The sequence below is a fragment of the Carassius carassius genome, chromosome 37 (assembly GCF_963082965.1).
Source record: "Carassius carassius chromosome 37, fCarCar2.1, whole genome shotgun sequence".
Classification (NCBI taxonomy): domain Eukaryota; kingdom Metazoa; phylum Chordata; class Actinopteri; order Cypriniformes; family Cyprinidae; genus Carassius; species Carassius carassius.
In genome coordinates this window covers 15,286,490-15,314,460 of record NC_081791.1, presented here as the reverse complement: position 1 = coordinate 15,314,460, position 27,971 = coordinate 15,286,490, and the positions used below count along the sequence as shown (strand labels likewise).

Below are 27,971 nucleotides of genomic sequence, written 5' to 3'. Positions count from 1 at the left end.
ATATGCATCACAGAATCAGGCCTTGCTTTTCTCACAAACCACAAACAATTCATTCAACACCACTGCAAAAAAAAAAAATATATATATATATTAAAGAAACTGAACAAGACGATGAGAGGTTAGTTCTTGTGTGAATCTTTAACTCTTAGCCAATTTAGAGTAAAAAAAAAATAAAAATAAAAAATGAACCACCAACAAAAAAAAAATCAAAAAAGGGAAAGTAAAAGCCATCAGGGTTTTTTTTTCATGAAAAAATTCCAATCAGATAACCTGCAACACATCGGATCAAAACAGCATGGTGTGTTTGTGTGTATTAGGTGTTATGAAACCATTGTAGAATAAATGCGCATTAACTCGTCAGGCTACACGTCACTTTCTTGTTTAGGAGAGTGTTATAATTGAATGAACCCATAGGAGCAGAAGTGGAGGTGAATGAGAGTGTATGAGAGCTGATAGAAGTTTTGGGAGCCTGGGCCCCGATTGAAAGGTGTCCTTATGGAGTTGCGAATAGCAGTGTCCGGTTAACGGACAGACTCCGTTTTTAAGGAACACCTGCACTGGACAAAGCGGTCACGAGTCCATAAGTGAGGTGCATAAATGTGTGCCATCAGGGCACAGAGTTCAACAGGTCCTGCAGGAAGGCGTCAGGGTCTGGGATGTCTGACAGAAGACCTGGGAAAAGAGTCAGTACAAGAGATTAATATTCTATAGCTCAACATTCTTTTTTTATTTGTATTACTTTCCACTGAGCTTTGGGTTCAGCACATGGCAGGAAAGTGTGTATTAAAAATGTCTGACCTACGACATCCAGGAACTCTGAGAAGGATTCAGCAGGCATGAGCTCATCCTGGAAAGCCCTCAAAACCCTTTCTGAAGCCTCATAGATGGGCATGTCATTGTGTCTTATGTACTCTGCGAGCGAGAAGGACCAGCCTCCCTCTGTGTTGCTGGTGGGCACTTTCTGTTGTGGGAATGGGCAGATAAAATCAGATTTCATGGAAATATGAATTTATTAGAAATTACACAAGTGCAAAAAAACAAAAACAAAAATAAATAAAAGAACACATTCTCGTACCCTGAATATGTCATAGACAAGATCCACCAGACCCCAGAAGAGAAGCGGCGAGCGATAAACAGCATACTCCTTCACAGCTTTGTCTGTGAGCCTGAAACAATTCAAATCAAATATGCACTCAAATCACTTATTAGACAAATATTATTCAAAACAAATAAAACTCGTACATAAATATATGTATAAGCATTCAGTTTGAAATATATAGTTTTAATGTAGAAAATATACATTTAATACAACAAAAAAACAATTAACCAATTAAACTATTTTCTTTAGTAAAATGAAGTTTGTAAAATGTAAAATATGCAAGATGATATATATATATATATATATATATATATATATATATATATATATATATATATAAAAATGCATGCATATATGTAATTATATTGCAAAAAATAATATAATAATTATATATTACATATTGTATAATATATATAATTATACTTTTTTAAAAATCTTCTGAAACACAGTAGTCACTCTGAAGGCGAAGGACTTGACAAACCGTAATAGTGAGGCCTGAAACTATCTGACACACCCAGCACAAGTCATGTCTGATATAATCTTGCATCAATCTTCCAAGGCATAATACAGGCTTAAAGCCAACATCGGCAGTTTGAGTAAGCACAAAACACTTGCCAAAACCCAAAATAGACACCCTCAGCACGTAAAGTACGGCACACGCTTGTACAAGCTCTGACACATGCACAGTCATGCTTTGTTCCCTTACTTGTTAGCACCCCCTGGTGACACCTTTCGGGCATGTGAAGTGACTAGCAGCCTACGAAGGAAGTCGAGACGCGTAGTCCTCCAGCGCTCGGGTGGCTGGATGTGCAGGGCCAATATGGTGAAGTAGTGTGGCCCGTCCACCTCGTACGAAGTCTCCACCCACTTTTCACAAGGCTGCTCCAAGAAGCTCTGAAGATTCTTCTCCTCCCGTGACGTGGCCCTTGTTCTAAAGAGAAATTCAGAAAAATGTTTTGAATCTCAAAACGCACTGGAACTCAATTCTCATCTTTGATAAACATACGTGTTGAGGACGTAGAGAATGGTGTGAATGATGTAAGGGATGAGGTGGATGTTGCTCTCGCGACCTCCTCCCCCTGTGTCCACGCTGAAGGACTGCTCCATAGCAAAGCGCAGGAACAGCAGCTTGGTATCGTGAATGTTGAGCTGGTACGTGGGCTCTCTTTGCCCTGTGCACTCTTGTAGATACGTGTTGTGCCTGTAATAGTACAAAATAAGCTTAAAATCCTGTAAATATTCAGGTGTACAGCTTAGCTTTAAATAAGCTGCAGACATGATGTACCTTGCCAGGCAGGTGGCGAAGGCAGATTCGGGTACATGAGGCCCCCACACTGGTAGGAGCCCATTGCACTTTGTGTTGGCATTTTGTAGTGCTGCACTGTCCCATTCCTCACGCCCTCTGGCAAGCCTGATCCAGACCAACAAAGAGAAAATTATGAAACAAGTGAGATGATAAAACCTTCCTTGAAGCAATAGCTTACCCAAAAATGAAAATTCTGTCAACATTTAATCACCCTCAGTTGACGGTAGCCATTGACTTCCACAGTACTGTTTTCCATACTATGGAAGTCAATGGCTACCGTCAACTGTTTGGTTACCAACATTATCTAAAATATATTTGTTGAGTTCAACAGAAGAAAGAAACTCATACAGATTGGAAACAACTTGAGGGTGAGTAAATGACAACAATTGAAATATTCCTTTAATCAAATCTTTTGCAGCTTCACGCACCTGACAGCAGCAAGGTGGCAGTCATAGTGGACTATGTTGAAGTGTGAGACCGTGCTGTAGCCCTGCTGCTTGCGGGGTTTGTTCTCAAACTCCTCTAATGGCACACGCTTTGTAAATGTGTAGATGCCCAGAACTTTGGTTGGCTGTGGGGTACAAAGTATAATCAAGGATCAGAGGTTGAGCATTTACATCAACAGCTAAATATAACATTATTGGTAGATAAATGGACCTGGAACTTGTAGCCCTCTCTACAAATACAGCATGTTAACCCAGGCTCTTCTATGAGCTCCTCCATCTGTTTAAGCAGGGACGTCTTGGTCACAACCTGGCCCTTCTCATTGGTCTAAAACAAAGTAAAAACAGAACAATTTGAATTTGAAGTTGATCTTTTCTGGATTATACATCAAGCTTCTATCTATATTTGTAACTCACTGTCATTCCCAGTGTGCCGAGAGCTTTCTGTCTCATCGCCATGGCCATGCGTTTCTTCTCCGCTCGAGTCTCCCTTCGGGCAGCGTCGATCTTCAGGTTAACCTCTGCGTGTTCCCTTAGTGCCTCCAGAAGATTCTCTGCTAAAGTGCCGATACCCTCATCACTGGACACCTGCTCCAGCTTATGCAAATTAGTTATTGAATCCGTTCCGATTAGCATCTATAAGAAGAGAATAGATGATTCATGTTAGTTGTCTGTGCACAGGGATACTGCACAAAAAATATTCTAAACTTGTCAAACTAGTGATAAAAGTGTTACCTGTGTAGGGGGATGTTGGGTGGCCAGACCACGCAGCAGTCTAAGGATAAACGGAAGGGCAGGTCGAGCAAGGAACTTCTTCCAAACGTCTGCATCCAGGCTGCAAAATATTATTTATAGTTAAGGTAATCACTTTATAATAATAATGTTTTTGAATAAGGTAGATGTATTGCATTTCTCATTGTTTTATATTTTATTAGTTCAAAAATAATAATTTTAGATTGTATAAATGAAAAAAAAAATGAATTAACTATCAAAACTTATAAATATAAAACAAAATCTAATACATAAGAAAATAGAGATAATATGTATTTATAAAAATGTATTCCTGGATATCTGGACTCTTATCTGCACTACACACACACACACAATTTATTATACTGTATTATTTATAGTAATTTATAGTATAGTTTATGTTACGTTACTTCTTAGGATTAAAATTTTACATTTTTATTTATTTTTAATTAAATGATTTAGTATTTATTAATGTGTAGATACATACACATTGATAAATTAAATACAAATTACATTTACTATAAATAATAATTATAGTATTATAAATGATAAATACACGTTTTCATATATAGTGTATATGAATAAATATAAACAAACAAATATGTATCTAAATATAATTTATAATATCTATAAAATGTATTTTGGGATATGTGTAAAAGATACTATATTAAATTAATGCATATACAAGTATTAACTATAAAAAAGAACATTATTATATTAACACACATATATACACATACATGCATACATACATACATACATATATACATATATATATATATATATATATATATATATATACATATATATATATATATATATATATATATATATATATAAATATAAAAATTAAACACTACATAATTATTTTATGACATGTCATACTTCTTAGCACAGGGGATATGTTTCTTCATATAATCCAGAGCACTCTGGGTGATGTCCTTCTGTAAGATGAGGTCTTTCAGTTGATGTCCATTACTATTATTCTTGATTCCAGCAGCTATTTTACAGAAACAGTCCAGAAAGACCTTGTCATCTGCACTGTGCTCCTCATCATACCTGTAAATGAAAACAAATGGTGTTTAACGCAGAGATAGATAGATGAACAGAGACAGAGATAGACAGAGATAGATGAACTCCATACTTGTCAAAGTTACAGCAGGGTTTAAAGCGCTCGACCAAGATGTGCATCTTCTCTAGTTCACCGAAGGACAGGTAAGGGATGATGCGGAGCAGCCCCTGTAGGACACTGGGATTGGAACGCACAAACACGGTGTTGATCTGGTCCAGCAGCATCACCAGCTGGTCCTTATCACCCGTCAGCAGCAGGTTACCCTGCAGGAGAAACACAAGGGGGAGATATGAATACAGATGTCTCCCTTCTATTTTGTTGTAATATTCATTGCATAAATGTCTTGCTGACCTTGTCTTCAGACACAGTCTCAGCATTGGCCTCATCTAGGATGATCTCCATAATACTAAGAACCTGCTCTGCAATGGATGCTCCTCCACTGTCCTTGCCCTCCTGCTCTGCCACCAAGGCCTGAAATACAACATCCAATTACAAATATTCTCTTAAATATTACATTTGATCCCATCAGATGATTCGTCTGGTATGTTACTTACCAGATTCAATGTGCCTAACATTACATTCAGTGTGTTCATCTCGGGTTTCACCAGCTGCTGTCTGTTGATTTTCACTTTCACACAATAACTAAATAACTTGAGGAGAACCTATAGAGCAAAACGCAATCATTGAAATTTTCTTCAGTTTCTGAGGAAATCTGTAGAGTGTGATGAATTAGAGGTGAACTTCATACTCACTGTGAGAAGGTGCCTGCCCTGTTTGAAATCTTTGATTCCAGAGAGTCTGTTCAACATGCACTCCAGACCTCCACACTGCGCCATCACTCCAGCCATCTTATATACCTCCTCATCATCCTCCTCTTCATCTGAACCGAGAGAAAACACCAATTATAAGTGAGAAACATGAGATCAACTATGGGGAAAAAAAACTAAAACTGATTTTAAAAAAGGGTCCTGCAACATAAAAACAACCTGTAGTTGAGTCCAAAGACTCTATGAACTCTTCTGTTGCATCTCCTAGAAGCCCCCTCATTCTGTAGATGATCCTCATTGGCTCACCCTTTATTGCAAGACAGTTGTTTAAATCATGGTTGATGTAAAAATAAAGTACCTTTTTTATCTTCTTTAGCTTACCTCATTGGTGGGGCACCAGACCTTCTTGTAGACCTCAACAACAGACAGATCCAAACTGATGATCTTGTTATTCACAAGGAGCTACAAAGAAAAGTCATCTTTATTAAAAATAACATTTAAATAGAGGATCAGATAAGAGAGCCCAAAACTTATTTATTTATTTATTTATTTTTAAATTAAGTAAAAACCTTGTTTTCATTCATGCATGTTTATGTTTGCGCCACTTGACATAGTTAAGACTGTTTCACACTGAAAACAAAAAAGCGAGGCGAATCGCTGAGGAACCATGCATTCACACTGAGCATGAAACGATTGATCACCTTTAGCTAATTCACGCCTGCACGCTAGATGGCGCTGGCCAAAAATACATATCTTATGTCGTGTGTTAGCTGGGTAGAGAGTGAATGCGCTCTGACTCTCATAACACTCGCAAACATGGCAGAAAACAAAGAGTGCTCTTCACATCACAATTTAGTGGAGAATTAATAGAAATATTAAGAATGTGAAAATAAAATCTGTTCTTATATACCAATGATTCTCTCTTGGAATACTCTTCTTCAGTGTTTGTTTACACTGGTTTTCGAAACAACGCCACCACTCTCACCCTTTTGTCCAACAGCAGCTGCTTCGAGCATGTGATCTAAGCTCAAATCTGATTGGATGGCCTGTTTCATCATGGAGCAACGGTGAAAAAACAAAAATTGACACACGACGCGAAAAAACTAATCCTTTGTCCCCAATAATTGTGCCTGATGTGAATAGCCCCAAGGGGATTTATTTGTCATTGCGCTGAATTTTCACATTCAGTGTGAAAAGGCCTTTAGGCACAACGCAGAACTTTGGCAGTCAATTTTTTTCAAATATTTGTAAAATGTAATATATAAAAATGTATCAAATGTATAATATACATTTAAAATAGTTATTTAAAAAAGTTTTTTTCATGTTATCTTGCTTTATTAAGGTTTCAAAAATTTTGAAATACAAGTGATTTATTTGAAAAGGTCCTAGGACATAGTACTGAGGCAGATTACATACCTCCATGCCGCTGTCGTCCTCCAGTAGTGCCACAAGATCGCAATCCTGGCAGATTTTGTTCTTGATGTCTCTCATGAGAGGGCCGATGCCTGGTTCATTACTGCTGTATGGGTTTCCTGGCATACGGCCCTGCAGGAAGTCCTCCTGCTGTGGGTCCTTCTCCAGTGTAACAAAGAACTCTGTCACCTCATTCTCCTCCTTCATACACAAAGATGGTTGAAAATAGTTTGACCAAAATCATTATACCAAAAATTAGAAGCAAATTTCAATGAGCTGAAGTCTACTTACTGGATAAATGATGCTACATAACCTCTCGAAGATGAAGACAGGCGTGCGATAATCATCCAGGTTGTACCGCTTTGCAGTTTCGATGCACACAGCCATGAATGCTTTGGTCTCAGACTCCGTCCCTACAAGAGAAGATATAGCATTGAGCTGATTTGGTCTCTTATATCACATAAACATCAAAGAAGATCTGAAGGAGAAGGCTGGAACCTGTAGTCATGTCCTCCAACATCTCCAGCAGCATGTCTTGGGTCTCATCGATCAGTTTGGTTCTCTGGACCAACAACTTCCTTAAGCACAGGTAGCCGTTAAGGACAGTGCCAACCAACCGACTCTTAAAGTGACGCTTAATTGACTCCACCTCCACGAATGAGGACAGCAAACCTGTGAGAGAAGAAAGAAACCGTTAAAACAAGCCACAAGCTCTAAGGAAGTTCTCTGGGTTTAATCTGAACTTGAATGAGACACAAAAGCTTGAACTCACCTGTCAAGCTCTTGAGGGCGTATCCCTGCTGTAAGTCTGTGCTCAGTGTGGCTTCTTCAAGGGCTAGTAGATGAGCAATTTCCTGAAGTACACCACACAAGTTTAGGTTAATAGAAATGACAGATTCTCACTATATTATACTATAGTATCTACAGTTTTGATGATACCTTGTTGATGAGGTTGCCGATGTATGGTAGGACACCTCGGGCAGCCAGGTAAACCTTCCAGTGAGCAGGTTTGATGAGCTTCTGGTACAAAGCCAGGTACTCTGCAGCACACTCTCCTGCAATGCTCAGCTCATCCAGATAACTGAAGAACAAACAACAAAAACTTGGAAATGACTTCTACATCTGGCTCATATGAAAAAAGCCTAATATGAAAAAAATCTGGTCCAAAATGGATTGGGTTATACATGTCAAATATACCTTGTTAGAAGGTCTAGAACTTGCTGTTTGCGGCTGGGGATTGTTGTTAGAGCTTCAATGATGGTGCAAGCCGCCTGTCTTGCTGCCTGGGTGGCTGGGGTGAAGAGCACCTACGAGAAGAGTCAGATTACATTAGAGCACCTTAAAGCAGAAAATAATCAGACACTCTAGAGAGAGCACATACTTGTCTCAGCCAGTTGTTATGACCCAGTTTAAGCAGACGAGGGAACAGGCCCTCTGACCTGGACCTCATGAACTGCTTCCACTTCCATATGTACTTCTCCATCAGGTACTGCTTCCTAATCTCAGCCTTATTCAAAGGTTTAGATACGGTTTCCTGACCTGCGATAGACAAGAGAGCAAAATTAACTAAATCGTTTCATGGAAATAACGGAGAACACTGCTGATGCAGAGTTTGGATATTTACATCTAGCAGGAAGGCACTTTTTCCAGGCTTCATAAGAGGCCTTGGGGTCTTTTTTGAGCCAGAGCTGGGCCTGTGCATGGATCTCGTTGTTGTATGGTTTGATTGTAGTCAGGGATTCGACAGCAGCATCCTGTTAGAGAGTACAAGTCAGGTAAGTGCATCGATACGTATTGATTAAAACTTCATCAGTACTGCAAGTCTGCTGAACCTTATTTTTCTTGCTGGTTGGGGAAGGAGGTTTGATGAGCTTCTGCAAGATCTTCAGACACATCAGTGTAATGTTCTCCACCACCACAGGGGTCTTTATATTCACTGCCATCAAGAACAGACTCAGGGCTGAAAATAAACAGAGAAGCTTGAGTAGGAAACACTAATATTAAAATTCTAGCCATTACAGATAAAATGTTTATTATTCATAACACAATATATTCATTATATAAACATCATAATTATATAATATATATTATAATTATAACTTTTTTTTTTTTTTAAAGAAAACAAATAAAAAACAGAGAAGCATGAGTGGGTAAGCAAAGATATTGAAATTCTGGCCAAACCAAATAAGATAATTTCTAGAGATGGGCAACGATTAAATTGCATCCAAAAAAAAAAAAAAAAAATTATTATATACATATAATTTTTTTTTTTTTTTTTTACATAATGTGCGTATGTACAGTGTATATTTATTATGTATATATGAAAAGACAAAAAAACATACATTTAGAAAATATTTACATGTATATATTTATATTCATATATAAATATATTTAATATGTAAATTTAAATATATACACATGCATGTATATTTATGTATACATAATAAATGTACACACACATATATTATGTACACAAAAAACATTTATTTTGGATGCGATTAATCCGTACCCAGCACTAATAATTACTTATATACTTAATATGTGATATATGATAAACTGATACATATCCATTATTGATCACAGCATCTCCAATACTGGCCAACAACTGATATGATCTGACGAATCAAAAATGTTTAGTTTCTACAATATATTTAGTAGTATCTTATCAGTGGTGACCATGTCAAATTGATGTACATATGGCAGAAATGTACGGTAAAATTCATTTAATGATGTAATCAAACAGACGATGAATACGATTAACAGCAATAATTATATGTTGCAATCAAACTTGTAGCAAAATTTGTTAGTTTATGTTTTTCCAGACTTGGCATCGACAGCTTAAGGAAAAATAAAGGTTCAGACTTTTAGCTCTGGAAATCCACCACAGGACTCACCACAGCGAAGTCTGAGCTCCCAGCATCCTCCCTCCTTAGCAATGGAGTCTGTAAGAAGCAGCATCTCATACTGCAAACTACTGACCTAAATGAGAGGAGACGACAATTGGAAGAAAACTCAAATAAATAATAGTACTCAAATAGTGTTGTCACGGTACCAAAATTTCAGTATTTGGTACCGATACCAGTGAAAATCCACAGTTCTCGGTACCAATTTCGGTACCAAAGCAAAACACAAAAATAAAAAAATAAAAATAAATAAATAAATAAAAATAAAATAAATAAAACCAATGCCATTCTTTATACTTATTTACAATTGTGTTTAAAGTTTTTCTACAAGTTATATAATTATGAAAAACAGTAAACAAGTTTCACCCAAATTTAATTTGTCTTTTAATTTATGAAATTTAAACATTTTATTTTTGGTAAATAAAGGGGATTTGCTATTAAAATTAAAACATGGAAGAAATATTGTGATTTATTTCTTTAAAAAATAAAGTTTTATAAATGTTTTCAACAGTAGTAGCAGTATCATATACATTTTACTAAATAATAGTAATATTTCTAGCACAATGCCTTCATGTAAAAATTAACTTTTAGGCCTAATGAATGCATATTTGTCATTTTAACTGAACTTAAGACTGGTGGTGATGCTTAAGATATTTTTGGTCATTGAGGGTTTCTGTAAAAAAAAATAGTAATAGATCATATTAATTATTATTAAAAGACAATACTACTACTAATTCTACTATCATACTAATGTATATACAATGCACTATGAATTGATGAGCTGCTGGGTTCAGAATATTAATCAAGTTGTCTGCGTTCGGTCAAACTGATTTGCTGAAATCAAAACAGGGGCGGTACTAGATCAGTGCCAGCCAATGAAATTGCCATTTGCGCATTAGCTCCGCCCACTACCGGAGAAACCGGTATGTCTTCTGCTTGTTTGAAATTGAATATGAATAATTCTAAATGAACTCCATTATTTTGACAGGAGAAGACAACAAAGAATAGTTTACATGTAGCGTGTCGATTCAGCATTGTAAGACTCTGGCTCTCTCTCTTTTTGCATGTGTGAGAAATAGCGCTATCAGTAAAGCGACGGTGAGTCAGATTCACGGATTCATATTTCTAACAACTTTTGCGGCTTAACATTTACAGATACTGGTCCATATGGAGATTTGATTAATTCATGCTAACGTTGACAAATTCCATGACTGTCTATATTAAAATGTAAGTTTCATTTTCATGACTGGATTTTGATATTCCATCCTCGTTTTCTGCTTCGCGGAAATCATAGCGCTGAACCCTTTCTTTTATTGTCTATGGCTGAACCGGGTTTGAACGGGACCTCGGTACCACCGGTACTTAAAGAAACCTGGTACCGTCACATTTAAATTTTTTTAGTACCGACTTGGTACCGAAGTACCGGGTCTTTTGACAACACTATACTCAAATAAGTACTACAGATCTACCACCGGCTTCAAAAACAGTAGCTACATGTGATCTTTACTATGTAATAAAGACCAGTTACCAGATCAGGGTTGGCCCAGTGACCTTTAAGGGCAGCCGACACCTTGGCAAGAATGAGGTCATTCATCTGCTGTGTGGCTTCTGGGTGATCTCTGCAAAATACATTGACATAAAAGTACTTAACATCATGAAAAACAAAACAGTATTAGCTAGTCTCTTCAGAGATTTGGACGTGTGTGTGTGTGTGTGTGTGTGTGTGTATATACCTGGTAAGCAAGCAGACAAGCTGGCGGACCTCCTCCCTCATGGCTCCAGTGCCACGGCGCAGGTTATACTCAAACAGTTCTCGGATGAGACCCTGCAGTACCAGGATCTGCCTGATGGCAGTGTTGGTTGCCAGAGCACGCAGTAGAGTGATGCAGTGGCCCGTGACAGCGGACGCACAGCCGTAGCACTTGGTGGAGGACGTGTACCCGCATCCCAGCACAGACAGGGCGCGATATTGACTGGCTGTGAAGGTGGGTTGGGTGGAGGTGCGGGATGATTTGGTAGCAGCTTCCCGCTGTTGCAGGTCATACTCCAGCAGCTCCTTGCGCGATGCAAGCACTTTCTGAGTGAGTAATAAAAACAGTTTACAATAACCATTTTATAATAAAATGATTGAATTATGATTCTATTAGTTAAATATTAACATTTTCTAACCATCTATTACTTTTACTAAACACACATTTATAATTAAATTATTTATAATCATATAAATTATCACTAGCTGCATAAATAAATTACATAATGTAAAAATTATCAACACTTAAGATAGACTGATGATAAAATAATACTAATATTATGAAAATAAAATATAAATAATAGCATATTTTAATGATTAAAACATTAATATTTCATAATAATTATAATGTAAAGTTATCTTCAACACTAGACACAAAAACAGCTAATTATATAATTAATAAATACTTATCGACGCTATTAAAAAGACACTATTAAAAAAGAAACTTATAATTGTGAAAATTCTCTGCTATTGTTCTCAACTACCATTCTGGTACAGTAACAGCAATATTTCTCTCTAACCTGGATGATTTTGGAGAGCTCATCGAATGAAGTCCTGCAGTCGCCGCTGTATTCCTGTGCCAGCTGCTGAATGTACCGATTGACACAGGCAGTGGAGGTACCGAGACCAGCGCCTGCTCCTGGATCATCCTGTGGAGAGCCATGAAAACATGAACGACACGCCCAAAACTCATTTGGGTAATTCAAGATAGAAAAGTCATTGATCTTTCTGAAGCAGAAGCTGACACACTGACCTGTGGTTTCTCAGGTGCAGCCTCATTTACTTTAGATAGCAGGCTCTCCAGCTGAGGCCGGTGACCCATGAGCTGGTGGTAAACACGGTCAGCCTTGTCAAGTAGAGTGTTGATGTTGGTAACAGCCTGGACACAATAAAACATTAACATATGTAAGTGGACTTCATACATTTTTACATTTAGACTATTTCAAACTTAACCAGGTCTGTTTGTGTCTCTTGTTTGTTGCTGTACACATTCCTGTTTTACATTCCACAATATACATAAATGGACATTTATTAGATATTTATGCCTGCTCTACCTTTTTCCTATCTTCTTCATTTTCTATTGGATCCACAGCACAGCAGGGTTTTGCATACAGCATGAAGTCAAAGCGGGCATATTTACAGAAACCACAAGCATTGCACAAGAATGGGTCCTTCTCATCATAATTAATGGATCTGGAAAATTCAAAATGGGCAATTACAATCTCAATTTTACTCTGTTTTCTTGGGTCTTTGTACAATATTCAAACCATGCATACCTGCACTTGTGGCACTGATACACATTCTCTCCACAGTTGCCACAGACTCCTGGATTGGCAGGGACAGAGGCGCTGCAACGAGGACACTGCAGGGTCTCTGTAGACGCCTGGTAGTTCTCATAGAAATCGGAGAATTCAATCATCAGGTTGGAGGCCACAATGGGGAGAGGGAGGTCGATCTTCACTTCAGTTTGGCCAGGGGTCAACTGCACCTTCTTAGCTTTGTGCCAGCGAGCAGGTCTGTGAACACAAATTACAAATTATCTCAATGATTCATCAAATGTCTATAAACATTGATCCAAAAATATTTAAGCATCTGATTGGCATGCTTACTTGTTCTTAAGCTCTACAATGGCCTGTACAGTCCTGTTGTTGTAGTAAAGGTTGATGGTGCGAACCATCTTGGTTCTCTTAAGATCGCCAATCTTTACAGTGACTTTGCTGATAGTGTGGCTGCCAATCAGCTTCACCACTTGCTGAGTGGTGGTGTAACGCGTGTCCACTTTGATAGATGAGAGTTTGATGTTCTAAGAACACAGGGAATAAAGTGGTTCTAAATGTTGGGCTTTAGCAAATGAAACATCCATTAAAAGTAACATGTCATGAACATCACTCACAGAGAAGGGCACTTCAGGATTGTTGCACACCAAGCAAGGATCACTCTCCAGGTAAAAGCCATCAAATTCCACCAGTCCAGAGAGAGTGCTGAGAAGATAAGTGTGAAAAAAAAAAAAAAAAATTAGGGAATGTTATCGCATCCATGACCCAAAATACCCCAGTCCAAAGAGAGCATATTGGGAACTCCTACTTGTATATATTTGAATTGGGATGATTGGTCAGGATATGGTTCTGTGCCCTCAAAATTTCTACAGCCTTTTGAGAGTATTCCTTCAGCTGGAAAACAAGGAAACACAACATTAGCTGCAAGGCAAAACACACACACTAACATTTTAAATCTTATAAAATTACCAACCTATTACTCTACCACTCAAAAATGTGGGGTTAGTAAGGTTTTCATTTTCTTTTGAAATAAATGTATACCTGCATTCAGCAAGGACACATTACACTGATCAAATGAAACATTTTCTATGTCATGAAACATTTCTTTAATAAATCCTAATCTGACCCCCAAATTTTAAACATCAGTGTATGACCATAAATTATAAATCAAATTCTACTCAGTCATTTAATACCAAACCACATATTCCAGTATCACTACCTTCTTTTCCGTCTGAGGTGTTTTAAGCGAGAAGTATCCCAGTAGGTCCACAAACTGAGCTGCTTTACGACCATAAGCGGGTAGTTCTGGCCAAATGGCCCACATCAGGTCAAGCAGCAACTCCTGCTGGGATTTGTTTGAGTTCCTGCAAGGTAAATATTCATTTGATTGAACATGATGGAACTTCTGGACCAAGTTGAAAGCACAGGACATGAAAGAGTGTGTTTAGGGAAGGTGCTTGCGTGTAGTATCTACATACCTGTAGATATGCAGCGTGAGGCAGTGGGCTTGCCAGCGCACAGATGAAGAGTTGGACTCAAGCAGGAAGCAACGCAAGAATTGAATAAGCGTCTCCTTATCGGCAAATTTATTGAGCTGGCTGACCAGAGCTGTACACAGCTGATCTTCCTGACTGCCAGCTCCATCTCCTGCAGAAAACACAACAGGAACATTGAGAAAAGTGCCATGGAACTGTTTTTTTATTATTAATCCTGATGATCGTTGGGTATTGCTCAAAGATCAGCAAACCTTCTTTGTCTTTTTCCTTGTCCTCTTTCTTGCTCTTCTTGCTGGAGGATTTGCTCTGAGAGGGCTGAGATGAACCTCCAGAACCTCCACCTGAAGCTCCAGAGGAGACGGCCGCCAGGACTTTACTGCCACATAAAGCACAAGAGAGCAGCTGCAGCAGGACTGGAGAAACACCCTCATCCACCAGGAAGCTCACTTGCAACAGGAAGTACAACACCGCTACATAGAGTGAAAGAATTTGATTAGTGACGCCAAGCTCATGGGTTCGGTCCTAGGGAAAGCAAGAGCTGCAAATGCAAGTCATCTTGGATAAAAACATCTGCCAAATGCATAAATGTGACCCTGGACAACAAAACCAGAGAATTATACATCATACATAAATAAGCTTTCCATTGATGTATGGTTTTGTAGGATAGGAACAATATTTGTCCGAGATACAACTATTTGAAAATCTAGAATCTGAGGGTGCAAAAAAATAAAAAATAATTCTAAATATTGAGAAAAATCACCTTCAGAGTTATCCAAATAAAGTCCTTAGCATTGCATATTACTAATCAAAAATTACGTTTTGATATTTACGGTGGGAAATTTACAAAGTATCTTCATGGAACATGATCTTAACTTAATATATTGATTTTTGACATACAATGTATTTTTGGCTATTGCTACAAATATACCCATGCTACTTATGACTGGTTTTGTTGTCAAGGGTCACAAATGTAAAAAGTAGGACGCCTTGTACACTTACAGTCATCCTTCATGCAGAACTTCTGCCAGTTGATCGTTCTTTGAGTGGCTATTTCAGCACATGCTTTAAGGTGCTCCATCTGTATAAGAGGAAGAAAGTTCATGCTAATCCGAACTCAAAGAAGAGTTAAAAATTCAAAGGGCATCACACAAGCCTGTTTACTCACCAGACTAATGAGAGTGTCATACTGTAGAGCAGAGCCAGATGTCACAGTCACGATTCCTCCTCTCAGGAAGATTCCCTGCTCCTCCAGAAGCTTCTTGATGCCCCGCACGTGGGAGTCAAGTGTGTGGAGATCTCGGAGTTGTCGGTACTTCTCTTTGGAGCCACAGATGAACAGCAGGAGCTTCCTCACTTGTCGCCTCACAAACGGCGTCTGCTGGATCATCAGATACTGGAAGATGATTGAAGAAAGTTAATTCATGCTAAATTATTCACTGAAAACTCTTCAGCACAGGTCAAAAGTGAATTAGGTATGTGCATTACCTCTGACAGGAAATAGAACCAGGAGTGATCGAAGATTGGCGGTGGGATGCGTGGGTTGGCATCTGCAATTTTCTTGATCTGGTATGGCAGTCGGAGAACCATCTCAGTGAGAAGCTGAGAGTATGCTTCAAACACATCAGCAGCATGGCCCTGGGAAACACACCCGTAATCTAAAGATCATGATTTTTCTTATGCAACACAAATACACAAGACCAAGACTTTTAAGACCCAGCCTGTACCTTGACATACTGACGCAGGAAGAAGGGGCTCATGTCTGGGGGTGAGGAGGAAGTGTGGGGTTTTAGGAGCTGACTGGTGGCCGTGGGCTCCTCCTCGCCCTGCTGAGTCTTCCAGAACTCCAGCAGGGATTTGAGCACTAGCAGGCAGTATTCTATCGCTCCCATGCTGAGCAGAGCCGTAGCTGTTGCATTGGAGATGAGAGAAGACGACTGGCGAGAAAACAGAGATGAAACGGAGTTATTTAACAGTTTTCACATTCACTGCTCTTATTATTAGAAATGTACACTTCCTGAAGTAAAACAGAGTCAATTTGAGCTTATGTTCAAGACAGGAAGACTAATCTAAAAATGGAGTATGCGAATTTTAAATTCTGACCATTTTATCAAATGTAAATTATTGTCCGATTATAAACACTCTTATTACATTATCTAAAAGTATACTTCAATAATACATTTCCTAAAAATATCTTATTTCTCAAAGAATAAAAAACACTGTTAAGGAAGTATCATTTTTTAAAAAGAAATTAATGCTTTTATACAGCAAGGATAAATTAAACTAATGTTTAATTCCTTATCTACTTATTTGTATTTTTTGTATTTTTATATTCTTTTATTATGTGTTTTATGTTCTGTCGCTGTCATTCTGTTGTACTGCGGAGCTTCTGTCACGAAAACAAATTCCTCGTATGTGTAAACATACCTGGCAATAAAGCTCATTCTGATTCTGATTCTTCTAATGTTACATTTTTTGCCAATGTTCTATTAACCGAAGGTTCCTATAAAAACATTACTTTTCACTAAAATATTAAGCACCACAACCGTTTTACCATTGATAATAACAATAAGAAATGTTTCTCAAGCAGCAGATCAGCATATTAGAATGATTTCTAAAGGATTGTGTGACACTGAAAACTGAAAAGCTTTGCAACCACAGGAATATATTCCCTTTTTAAATATATTCAAATAGGAAACTTATTAAATTGTCAAATTTCACAATATTACTATTTTTACTGTGTTTGTTTACTTATCTTATCGTTTGGAACCAAGTTTAATTCTCAGGATTTGTAGTCCGAAAATAACATTTAAACCTTTAGAACAAAGCCTCTTGAGCACTGTATTACCAGACTGAAGCTGTGAGTTACCTCAGAGGAGGATTTTGAGCCAGACTTGGTGCGGGACATAAAGACACTGAGGAGCCTCATGATGACCAGGTGCACCTCGTTTATGGAGCTGCGCTCATTCTTCTTTGAAACATCCTGGAAAATGACACAATCCATATTCTGTTTCCACATAAGAAAAAATGCATTTAGAAAAATGTTTTTCTTAATGCAGTCTCACCTTCTTATGCATGCTGAGCTCTGTGATGAGCTGGGCCAGAAGGTCATCCAATGCTCCCTTGTCTTTCTCGTCCTCTCCATCCAAATCTGTGGTCAGCATGAGGATGACCTGCATGTAGGGGATGGCCTGAACTCCGCCTACAGTGTGGAGCTGGGGCAGATGCTGCAAGAGACGCTCTAAGAGCATCAAACGCACCATGTGCAACCTGAAGAAAGGAGTGAGACAGTACATAAAGGGCATTTTATTCTAGTTTATAGTAGGAGACAAGTGCTCCATCATGTAGACAGACCTGTTGCTGGTGTGGATGTCGCCCTCTGTCTCTCCTTCACCCTCTGATCCATCTCCTTCATGCTGGGCCGTGGTGGTGCTGATGGCTCCTGTGCTGGAGCTAACGCTGCCCGGCCCTGCAGGGTGTCCTTCAACAGTTGTGTCCCCATAAGCACTGCTACGGCCAGACACTGAAACACACATCATCCTGAGTTGCTGAAACTTTCCAAAACAGTCCACTTCAAAATAATTTACATCCAAAAACATCAGATGAACAGTAAAAATCCAGTTTTACCATTGTGTTCTCCTGCAACCGAGTCGATGGCACTGCCTCCGCTCTCAGAGCCCACGCTGCCCCCGTGCTCGGCGGGAGAGGTGCGCAGCGTGGAGCCGTCTGTGGCCGCTGTGCTCCCCTCATCATCCGAGGCTGGGGCTGAAAGCATAACCAGAGCTGTTACAGGAAAAAAACAGCAGGCTTTGCTAGGAGGGGGGGGGGATGGGGGGGGTTCTAAAGGTGCGCACAAATGTATACATAGAAAAACAGCCATATATTTGAAAATTATTGTAATTGAAAGGAATAATGGGACATGAAGGGATGACAAGAGCAATGCTGGGTGAGCATGACAGAAAGTAGGGCTGGACAATCTTCCAAAAATATCACCAAATTTGTTTTATTTTTTTTAACTCAATCACGATCTGAATCACAATCATCCCAATTTTGAGACGTACTATTGAGAATATCCAGACTAGAACAAGCCTATGGACTTATCAGTTTGCAGAATTTAAAACACAGTATTGCATTTAACAATCAAAATGGTCACTAAAACCCCAGTTAAACATAAATGACTGCATAGTCTTCACTATATGAATTAAATTGATTCTTATTAAAGCTACTAAAGTTATTCAGTCAAGAGCATTGAATGATTTTCTCCTTTGTTTGATTAACATTAATGACAGAGACAGCAGCAGGTATTTCAGTAGACTGAGTGCATGGATCTAATATACTGTTGCATTTCTTTCCCAACCGTTTATGTTCACTTGTGACAATAAAATGAACTGACTTCATGTAAATACTTGAGATATTTTTTTTTTTGTATATTTGACCATTTAGGCGCGCACCTGAAACCTCAAATATACTTTTCTTGTTCATGTTCCGCTCCATTAGAAATCAAAACAAAAAAATCTGACGAATTCAAGACACAGGATACAGATATATGGCATAAATTGGCCAGCCACCACAGCCTTCTAGCAGGAAGTCATTGATGTAGTTTTATTTTTATATTATTACAAGACCACAATATAAAATTGTCAGATTGTCCACCCTGACTGAAAGCGTGTCATGTGGAGAGACGGGTGCAGTTACCTGATGCTGTGGTGTCTGAAAGGGTTCCTGCGTCCAGGGATGAGGAGCTTGGGGCCTGACCAGATAGGCCCAGACTCTGTAGGCCCAAAGCACTGCTGCTGCTGCCTAAAGGCACAACATACACTCCACATTAGACAAAGAATGACCATATGCATTACTGGTCAAAGGTTTGGAACGATTACAATTTTAAGGTTTTTATTTTTTATGTCTCTAAATGTTCAACAAGGCCACATTTATTTGGAGAATACAGTAAAACAATAATATAATAAAATATGATTACAAAGAACAGTTCCCAGTTTAATGTTTAAAAAAAAATTCAAGTGATGCCAAAACTGTAACATCTGCAGAAAACTACATTTTTAAATATATTATAAATATCCATTGTCCATTTCATGATAAAATGTTTCAAAGTTTCAATGGTGACCTTGGCGATCTTGTTGCAGACTGAGAGCTATAGCCAGCTCCACCATGGTCTCATCATCAGCGTCTGGGGGGATGTCCAGCATGGGTGGGAAGCCCTCTGCCCCTGCTAGCAAAGCTTCAAGAGGAGAGGGGTTTCCATTGTTCACATTCTCAGCCGTCTCCAGGACCATAGACTCAGACTGCAGATCAAACACAGAGAGGAGAGGATTACATAACAACCGCCTTCTTTACATACAGTAGTTTAGACAAAGACTTATTTTAAAGCAACTACCTCTATCTCAAATACTTCATTACAGTGTTCAAAACAAATGATTTGGAGACTTTTTTGGGGACTGGCTCTTAAAAGCATGAATTATACTTTTTAGTGTTCTCAGTTTACTTGATGTATCCATTTGGACATCCATTAGTCCATTAGTCGATTGTAGTTGTTTTCTTCCTGATTAATTGTGCACATTCTGGAATTTGAAAAAACTTTAACCCACCGTGACTTGTGATTATTATTTTGTTCATTACGTGGTATACAATTATATAACTATATGACATTGCAAAATTTACAATTTTATGTATGTACTCATACATATATATATTTTTTTATAATTTATTCAGTACATGTTAATTTGCTTACATACACATCACAGTCTAATAACTGTCATATTAAGACTTCTAAGTGCCCAACAGCTGGACTCATAGTGGTTGCCAAACTCACCACCATCTCAAAGTCTCCATGGTCCACCTCATTTTGTTCTTGACTCTCCTGCCTGCCGCTTTCCCCTCCCGTCATGTTGGATGGCTGCATCTTCTCATCAGCATCATCATCATCGTCATCATCTTTATCTCCTAGGATATGAAAGCACAGCAATGCATTATTTTTGGGGCTGATTCAATTTGAGGTGTTTGTATGATTCACAAGTCACAAAGCTGAAAGGCACGGCTCATACCCATGGGCGTGTTGGACCGCGGAGGAGAAGGCAAGGTCACATGTCTGCGTTTGTTTCTGGGTCTCAAAACTCTGATCAGAGCCTGTTTGCAAGCAAAGCTCACAGAGATGTCCTGTAGATGAGAAAGATGTAAGAATTGCAATATTAATTGTTCTAAATGAATGAATTATGGAGAAGAACCACAATAGAACACGTACAGGGCAGAGCAGCATCTGCATGTAAATTTTAGATGCCACATTGATGTAATCCAGCTCACAGGTGCTGTAACCGTGGATGATATCAACCAGTGCATTGACCGTGGCTTCAATGTGAGTTAGACCTAAATGAAAAACAAAGATGTGTCAGAATCCTAAAACAATAAATCAATGAACTCCTGGTGTGCCTCAAATCAATAAACACTGTGCGACTATGTACCTGGCAAACAGGCGGGAGCCAAAAAAGCATTCTTGGGTTTGAGAGCATGAAGCTTCCAGAAGTTAGTGACCAGCTGCATGATAAAGCTACAACTCTCTGTATCAGCTTGCTTCAGTCCATCCTTCCCATCATCACCTACATCTGAAGAGAAGAAACCCTCATTTTTTGAAAAGGCACATAAAAGGACATGAAGATGAACGTCTAAGAGATTTAATGGTTGTACCAGTGTCTGACTGAGGAAGTCTGGACTCGGTGAAGTGCACAAGATTGTTAGGTCTCATGATGGCGATGGAGCGGGCTGTGATCACCAGTCTCTGGAACACATCAGGGTCTAGCTCCTTCCCTTCTTTACTGCAGCTGTTCAGACACTGTACTGCGTTGCTAAGCAGAGACTGATCCTAAACACATATTAAGCACCAATTAGAAAGCTGAGCTTAACGATATGATGATTCAAGTCTAATACAGGATAAAGTTGTGATCAGTAGCGATCATGTTGGTACCTTGTGGTTGTGGTAGGCTGTGCGGCTGGTGTGCAGACTAGCCAGAAGGCCTTTGGTCTGCTGCTGTACTCCAGCAGGAGTGGGGATGGACAGGAGGAGAGTGGCCAACTCTAGAGCAGCAGCTTTATTTTTCTCCTATAGATTTTAGATATTGAAAAAAAATCACAAGCAAATGAAAAATGTAAAATCAAAACCATCTGAACCCCCACACCAAGCAAAAAGCAGTGCTGTAATCTTGCATTAAAACTATTCAAAATTGTTTGTTAACTGAAATAGAATATAAATGATAAACAAAATTAAAATCTGAACTAAAAAGTACTAAATCGTAATAAGAATTATAATTACTAAAGTAACTAAAATGGAAAGAAAAATAAATTAAAGAAATTAGAAAATAAAAATATTTTTTTAAAATGTAATTTTTAAAAAAAATATATATTATATTATTTTAAATCAAAGAATAATTTAAAGAAGCCAATTCAAAATATTAATAATTACTGTAAGACTAAAATAAGTGCCTAAAAGGAGTTACTGTATTTTTTGGACTACAAGTCGCATCAGTCCAAAAATACGTCATGATGAGGACAAAAACATATAAGTCGCACTGGACTATAAGTCGCATTTATTTAGAACCGAGCACCAAGAGAAAACATTACCATCTACAGCCGCGAGAGGGCGCTCTATACTGCTCAGTGATCCTGTAGTCTACACTGAGCCGCATAGAGCGCCCTCTCGCGGCTGTAGACGGTAATGTTTTCTCTTGGTGCTTGGTTCTAAATAAATAGATATAGTTATATAAATAGAGAAATAAAGTTCATTTCTCTTGGTTCATATCTCTCGGTTCATGTCAAATTAATTTTGATGAATAAGTCGCACCTGACTATAAGTCGCAGGAACAGCTAAACTATGAAAAAAAGTGCGACTTATAGTCCGGAAAATACGGTATATGCATTGCTAAAAATAACACGTTTTGTGAATTTGGTGTAAAGCAATGTTAATATGGTTTAAGGTAAAAAAAAAAAAAACAACAACAACATTTTCCAAATACTGTGCTCCTCTCTGCCCCGCCTGTCTAAAACACGTCAATTTTAACAAAGCTCATCGTTCTGAAAAGCTGATTGTCCAGCTATCCAGTGCATTGTCACTGGCCGAATACCTCAAGCATGTGATGGAAATGTTACGCCCCTTACCATGTTACCGTTTACATTTGGGCGACGTTATGTAAATCTTCCCACACAGTGAAGTAAATTTGTGGGGGCGTGTTTGAATGAGGCATTTTAGGAAGGTGTAGATGAGTCTTAACTTTCAGAAAGAATATCTCTTTGGGTTTGAGACTTACCGTATTTTCCGGACTATAAGTCGCACTTTTTTTCATAGTTTGGCTGGTCCTGCGACTTATAGTCAGATGCAACTTATTTATCAAAATTACTTGACATGAACCAAGAGAAATGAACAAGGAGAAATGAACCAAGAGAAAACATTTCCGTCTCCAGCCGTGAGAGGGCGCTCTATGCTGCTTATTGCTCCTGTAGCCTACCACTGAGCAGCATAGAGCGCCCTCTCACGGCTGTAGATGGTAATGTTTTCTCTCGGTTCATGTTTTCTCTTGGTTCTTGGTTCTAAATAAATGCGACTTCTAGTCCAGTGCGACTTATATATGTTTTTTCCTCATCATGACGTATTTTTGGACTGATGCGACTTATAGTCCAAAAAATACGGTAAATCTTTGCGAAAGGAAAACATGAAATGTGTCATATTAAGTAGTGTTACCACAAAACCAACATTTCAATATGATTTTTAAACCAAATTGTTATATCACAGCAAAAATTTAACAGACACTGAATTATTTACCATTCATCTTTGGAATTTTACTGACACTTAGTTGTGTTGGGGTAGACTGCTGGAAAGTTTTCAGTTACTGATGCCACATTAAAAAAAGCCATTTAGAGCCAACATGACTAATTTATGGAAAAACAGCTTTTATGAAGTAAATGAAATGGATTCTTCATCTTATGTGGGCGTACATCATTTTAAAAATGCATTCTAACTTTGGATCACCTGATACTGGTACTTTTGATATCCTTAATTGTAAAGCGAACAAGATTTCTTCACCTTTTCATTGGGGGAACCCACAGCAAAGCAGCTCTCTAGAGCTTCCATTGAGTTGACCACCAACCTAGAGATCAAACAACAGTTATATAGGGAAAACGGTGCATAAGATTAAAATTATAGCAGTCCACACTAACATAATTCAATTCTACATCATTCTCAAAGCACTGCAATATTCAAACCATAACACATTATCAGAGTTAAAAGCGTTAAAGTAAATCACAAATGTTGATTACTAATGTCTTTATAAATGCTGTAATTGTCCTGCATGATCTACACCAGAGCAAGCTCAGTCTGACTGCTGTCTCTAGCACATATACACACACACACACACACACACACACACACAAGCAAACCACCATGCACACAAGCAGAGAAAGGGCGATTACTAACCGGTCCAAGGCTGATAAGGACTCAGTTTCACAACTTTTTTTTTATTGTTTTAGGGAGCAAAGAAAAAGAAAAATGTGTGAGGATCACAGAAAAGAAACGCGTAAAAATGATTTGTATGTCAAACACAGGAAACGTAAGCATGCGAGCACGAGGTCATTATGATGGCAGCCATGCACTGGACACGTCACGCACACCCCCTCCCCAATCCCTTCTCTCTCCTCTGCTCTTCGTTGCAGTTACGTTAACTGACATCAATTATGGGCACTCTTGAGACAATAATACAGATTAAATGCAGTAAATAAAGTGAAATGAAGAGAGATAGAAGACATTTTCTCTACAGGAAATCATATTAATTAATAGGTTGAAATCAGAGCACCCAGACTTAGGAGAAAAGTATACCTCTCCAGTACAGTGCCGCTTGTTGTGATGGGGCTGGTGATGTCACTGTCTCCGGTGCCATTGCTCTGGTTTAGGTTGGGGCTGCACACGTTGTTGACTGCAGCTGAGGGGAAGTCCTCGGGGGGCTCATCTGGCCAGCCAAACTGCTCTTTGGCTTTGCCATAAATCTTAATGGAGTCCAGCATGGTGACACCTGCTGGGTCGACTGAAGCACCAACTGAAACAAAAAACATCAGAATTATTAATTATAATCACCACTAATGTTAAAAGCTGAAATGTATGGAATTAAATTTTAAAAACAAAAGTTTATATAATTCACTTATATAAATTAGATATCTAAATATATTAGAAGTTTCAATTATTTTTAAAAACTTATGACACACTTATAATTTTATTTATTTAATTTTATTTCACAATATAATATTCTGAATTTTAAAAAATCATGCAATTTTATTTTTTTAACTAATATTAAATGTTTTTTTTAATTTAATCTACACTTTATGAATAATGCATTCATTTTTATTTTCTTTTTGTTTTGTCGGCTGGGCTCTTACTGAAAATGGAGAGCTTCTTGTCTGCCTGAAGGGCTTCCTCGCGGGTGAAAGGGAAGTCAAACCAGCGGGAACGTGTCAGGTTGAGCTGCATGGTGCGCCCAAAGATTTCAATGTAAGAAGGAGCACGCTCAATGGCCTGAGTACCCACTTGTACCCTCATTCCCGTCATCACCATTGAGTTGTTATTGTTCACCACTTCCACTGTGAAACCTCCAGGCTGTTGACAGGAACCAACATGAATGACTCAAAGTGAGAATGTCTTTGACCCATTAATGATAATTTCTAAATTATACTGTAGCTGGAATCACGCTTGTTACCTTGGTGTTGGCCACATACATCCCTGTAGAATTCAGACGGTGTTTGATCTGTTGGCCGTTGTAGACCTGCAGCAAGTCATTGCCTCCAAACTCCACCTCTGTCAGCTGCTGATTGTGCTCGAAGAAGTCCACAGGGAAACTAACTTGGCTGGATGTGCGTGTGGCTGATGAGGAAAAACACAAAATGCAACATTTATCTCTCTAAACATCACTAAACAATGTGATTAGTCAGAGCAAATGTGGCATGACTCACTGGCTGTGGCTGTCTTGCGTTTGCGGACGGGTTTCATGATGCTGATCACACTGCTAGGCTGAAGGGAGGGCTGGAGCCAATAGGACGTGTTCTCCACGTTGGCCATGTATATACGGAGACTGCCATCTTCACACAGCAGTATCATGGTGGTGCGCTGCTGCTCATTGCTTGCTGTGTGACGGATTGCAACCATGTCCTGGATCTTAGGGGAAGAGAGAGAGAATCGATTATCGTGTTTGCACTATCAGGATTTGTTGTACACAAAAGTTTGCCCATTCCAGCCTCTTTTACCCTGGTATTGGTACTAAATCTGGTTGGGTGATTTTAATGCAGGGTTTAAAGCAAAAAAAAAAAAAAATCCTAAGCCTGACCCCCTTTTTCTGGGGGCGGGGCAGCACATGCAAAGTAGTGCCTGCGGCAACCTAAACATTTGAAAGGATACTATGGCAAAGCTATTGCTTTCTTTATTCAAACTGATTTCATTTTCATGAATACCTGAAGAATGAAAGCTGTTTCATACACGTGGAAAATTAAGAGCTATATCACTGCTTATCAACACTATGGGTGTGTCAAAACACTTAGCTAACGAGATGAGACAAAATACTTGGTTCACTAGAATGTGACAATATTTTAATACAATTTTTAAGAAATTTTCAATGACACAATATTTGTCTTTTAATCACAAAAAGTAAAGCAATGCAGTTGTATTTAGAAATATTTTAACTAATCTAGGGCTGTAACTAATGATTATTTTGGTAATCAAGTATTATTTTGACAAATGAGTAATCTGATATTTTACACTAAGATGAACAGACCCAAGTGAAACCAGGCTTTAGTATGACTTTTTATATATGAACTAACTATGAGGCAATAATAGTTGGCTCAAATAAAATATCATAACCAAGAAACTAAATAATTGTATTGAACAACACTGTTAAAATACATAATCTAATATGCCTATACATAATATGAACAATCAATTTAAGCACATTATGGATTAAAAAATACCTGCAGAGGGCGCCAACAGCCTGGTTATGTTTCACTTCACAGCGTGATTAAACAATAGCTGCGTTTACATGGACACTACTAATCAGATCGTAATAGTATTAGAAGCACAATCAAAATAAAAGACACATGTAAACATCAGTCGGATTGAATTGGCGAGATCCGACTGTAAAGGGTGGATAATCCCTTTTGTAATCCAAGCGAGAGGACATGTAAACAATTGATTGGATTGAAAACCGAAACTGGAAAGTACTGTGCATGCGCAGTGATGTAGAACTAGCGTAATGATGTATTCAGTACGGAACGAGGTGTTCTTCCATGAGAATAAAGTGTCATAAATAAGTGTCCTGTCATTATAAATCGCCCCTTTCACTCAGCGTATGTGAAGTGGAACAGGACCACGTCCCACCAGAGTCCTTGTTTAAGACTCTCATCAACAGACGACTAGTTTTAGGAGCGGGAATGGGCACTTTTACACCCTTTTTTTTTTTTTTAGTAACATTAAGTGAAGTAAATACATTTCACGTGTGCTTTTTAAAACAGTATGCGACAGCAGCGGGGAACTCATGCATGGATATTCATGCAGTGTGCGCATATCAAAAGAGTAAATCCGATCAAAAGAATAAATCCGATCACAAGCCTGTGACATATAAACGCGCATATCAACCCGATCACTTTATTCAGCGTTCATGTAAACACTATGTTCGGATTCTTAATCAGAATGAATTCAATCCGATGGAAGCAAAAAGTGTCCATGTAAACGCACCTAATGTTTAAATCCATTACATTTTAATATTTGGACACGTGCAGAAATGTTCATTTTGAAATTGCGATGTACAATACAATGTCATATTTAGACATAGGTTGACGTATTCTCCAGTGTTGGCAAAGGTTTATAAATGATTTACATTACAAATCTAGTGAGAGTTATAATGTTATGGAGATGACATGATTACTCTGAGCTCCGCTACTTTATAATTAGCTTTTCTATATGCTAAATATGTGCTAGATGGACATCTTTGATCATTGCTCCTTGCAGCTTTTTGTCGCGCTTCTCCATTCATCAGGGCTGCAACTCTGCAATTGGATACTATTACTATTAAACAACATAACAAAACCTGCCCAATTACTTCTCAAAACTAGCCCAATCGCGTTTAGTTCCGGGCGATAAAATATTTTTTTTTTGGCGGGGTTACCTCTGTAAAATGTGCATTTTAGGGGCTAAACATCACGTTATTTGTATTGGGGTCATTTCGACCCGCGGACATGAAAAACAATCGCGGACTTGGCAACACTGGTTGGCCTTTACTACACAGAGCTTTAGTTCACAGAAAATCCACACAAAATCGATTTCAAAGTCGTTGGCGATTCGTTGTCGATTTTGAAAGCGATTTTGTATAGCTTGTCGGTGGACAATGGCTC

The 27,971-nt window shown here is 38.4% G+C and overlaps 1 protein-coding gene across 14 annotated transcripts in view; it reads right to left on the bottom strand.

Annotated features, from left to right (window-relative positions):
- Positions 1–206: 206 nt before the first annotated feature.
- LOC132118147 (E3 ubiquitin-protein ligase UBR4-like) overlaps positions 207–27,971 on the bottom strand; it is a 50,109-nt gene continuing 22,344 nt past the window's right edge. For 6 of the 14 annotated variants that reach the window (XM_059527734.1, XM_059527744.1, XM_059527738.1 and 3 more), the window contains 61 exons: positions 25,545–25,746; positions 25,292–25,455; positions 24,975–25,191; positions 24,421–24,637; positions 24,022–24,054; positions 23,632–23,695; positions 21,523–21,657; positions 21,246–21,420; positions 21,023–21,163; positions 20,806–20,927; positions 20,609–20,720; positions 20,377–20,507; positions 19,672–19,849; positions 19,248–19,352; positions 18,180–18,335; positions 17,907–18,075; positions 17,618–17,822; positions 17,422–17,535; positions 16,280–16,489; positions 16,041–16,190; positions 15,721–15,948; positions 15,555–15,633; positions 14,807–15,025; positions 14,538–14,706; positions 14,279–14,423; positions 13,868–13,953; positions 13,677–13,764; positions 13,393–13,586; positions 13,060–13,299; positions 12,838–12,976; positions 12,537–12,662; positions 12,304–12,432; positions 11,487–11,830; positions 11,282–11,372; positions 9,745–9,829; positions 8,683–8,810; positions 8,475–8,604; positions 8,232–8,389; positions 8,048–8,157; positions 7,790–7,931; positions 7,623–7,704; positions 7,349–7,522; positions 7,142–7,263; positions 6,854–7,051; positions 5,819–5,899; positions 5,657–5,744; positions 5,423–5,550; positions 5,225–5,332; positions 5,022–5,141; positions 4,743–4,933; positions 4,484–4,657; positions 3,584–3,683; positions 3,266–3,484; positions 3,063–3,176; positions 2,834–2,976; positions 2,385–2,510; positions 2,106–2,300; positions 1,806–2,030; positions 1,076–1,166; positions 799–961; positions 207–672 (listed from right to left, as the gene is read on the bottom strand). In XM_059527734.1, the coding sequence (XP_059383717.1) occupies positions 608–672; positions 799–961; positions 1,076–1,166; positions 1,806–2,030; positions 2,106–2,300; positions 2,385–2,510; positions 2,834–2,976; positions 3,063–3,176; positions 3,266–3,484; positions 3,584–3,683; positions 4,484–4,657; positions 4,743–4,933; positions 5,022–5,141; positions 5,225–5,332; positions 5,423–5,550; positions 5,657–5,744; positions 5,819–5,899; positions 6,854–7,051; positions 7,142–7,263; positions 7,349–7,522; positions 7,623–7,704; positions 7,790–7,931; positions 8,048–8,157; positions 8,232–8,389; positions 8,475–8,604; positions 8,683–8,810; positions 9,745–9,829; positions 11,282–11,372; positions 11,487–11,830; positions 12,304–12,432; positions 12,537–12,662; positions 12,838–12,976; positions 13,060–13,299; positions 13,393–13,586; positions 13,677–13,764; positions 13,868–13,953; positions 14,279–14,423; positions 14,538–14,706; positions 14,807–15,025; positions 15,555–15,633; positions 15,721–15,948; positions 16,041–16,190; positions 16,280–16,489; positions 17,422–17,535; positions 17,618–17,822; positions 17,907–18,075; positions 18,180–18,335; positions 19,248–19,352; positions 19,672–19,849; positions 20,377–20,507; positions 20,609–20,720; positions 20,806–20,927; positions 21,023–21,163; positions 21,246–21,420; positions 21,523–21,657; positions 23,632–23,695; positions 24,022–24,054; positions 24,421–24,637; positions 24,975–25,191; positions 25,292–25,455; positions 25,545–25,746 (8,937 nt within the window). In that variant the 3' untranslated portion in view covers positions 207–607. The remainder of the gene's footprint in view (positions 673–798; positions 962–1,075; positions 1,167–1,805; positions 2,031–2,105; positions 2,301–2,384; positions 2,511–2,833; positions 2,977–3,062; positions 3,177–3,265; positions 3,485–3,583; positions 3,684–4,483; positions 4,658–4,742; positions 4,934–5,021; positions 5,142–5,224; positions 5,333–5,422; positions 5,551–5,656; positions 5,745–5,818; positions 5,900–6,853; positions 7,052–7,141; positions 7,264–7,348; positions 7,523–7,622; positions 7,705–7,789; positions 7,932–8,047; positions 8,158–8,231; positions 8,390–8,474; positions 8,605–8,682; positions 8,811–9,744; positions 9,830–11,281; positions 11,373–11,486; positions 11,831–12,303; positions 12,433–12,536; positions 12,663–12,837; positions 12,977–13,059; positions 13,300–13,392; positions 13,587–13,676; positions 13,765–13,867; positions 13,954–14,278; positions 14,424–14,537; positions 14,707–14,806; positions 15,026–15,554; positions 15,634–15,720; positions 15,949–16,040; positions 16,191–16,279; positions 16,490–17,421; positions 17,536–17,617; positions 17,823–17,906; positions 18,076–18,179; positions 18,336–19,247; positions 19,353–19,671; positions 19,850–20,376; positions 20,508–20,608; positions 20,721–20,805; positions 20,928–21,022; positions 21,164–21,245; positions 21,421–21,522; positions 21,658–23,631; positions 23,696–24,021; positions 24,055–24,420; positions 24,638–24,974; positions 25,192–25,291; positions 25,456–25,544; positions 25,747–27,971) is intronic. The other 8 variants (XM_059527739.1, XM_059527740.1, XM_059527747.1 and 5 more) reach the window with 5 other exon arrangements.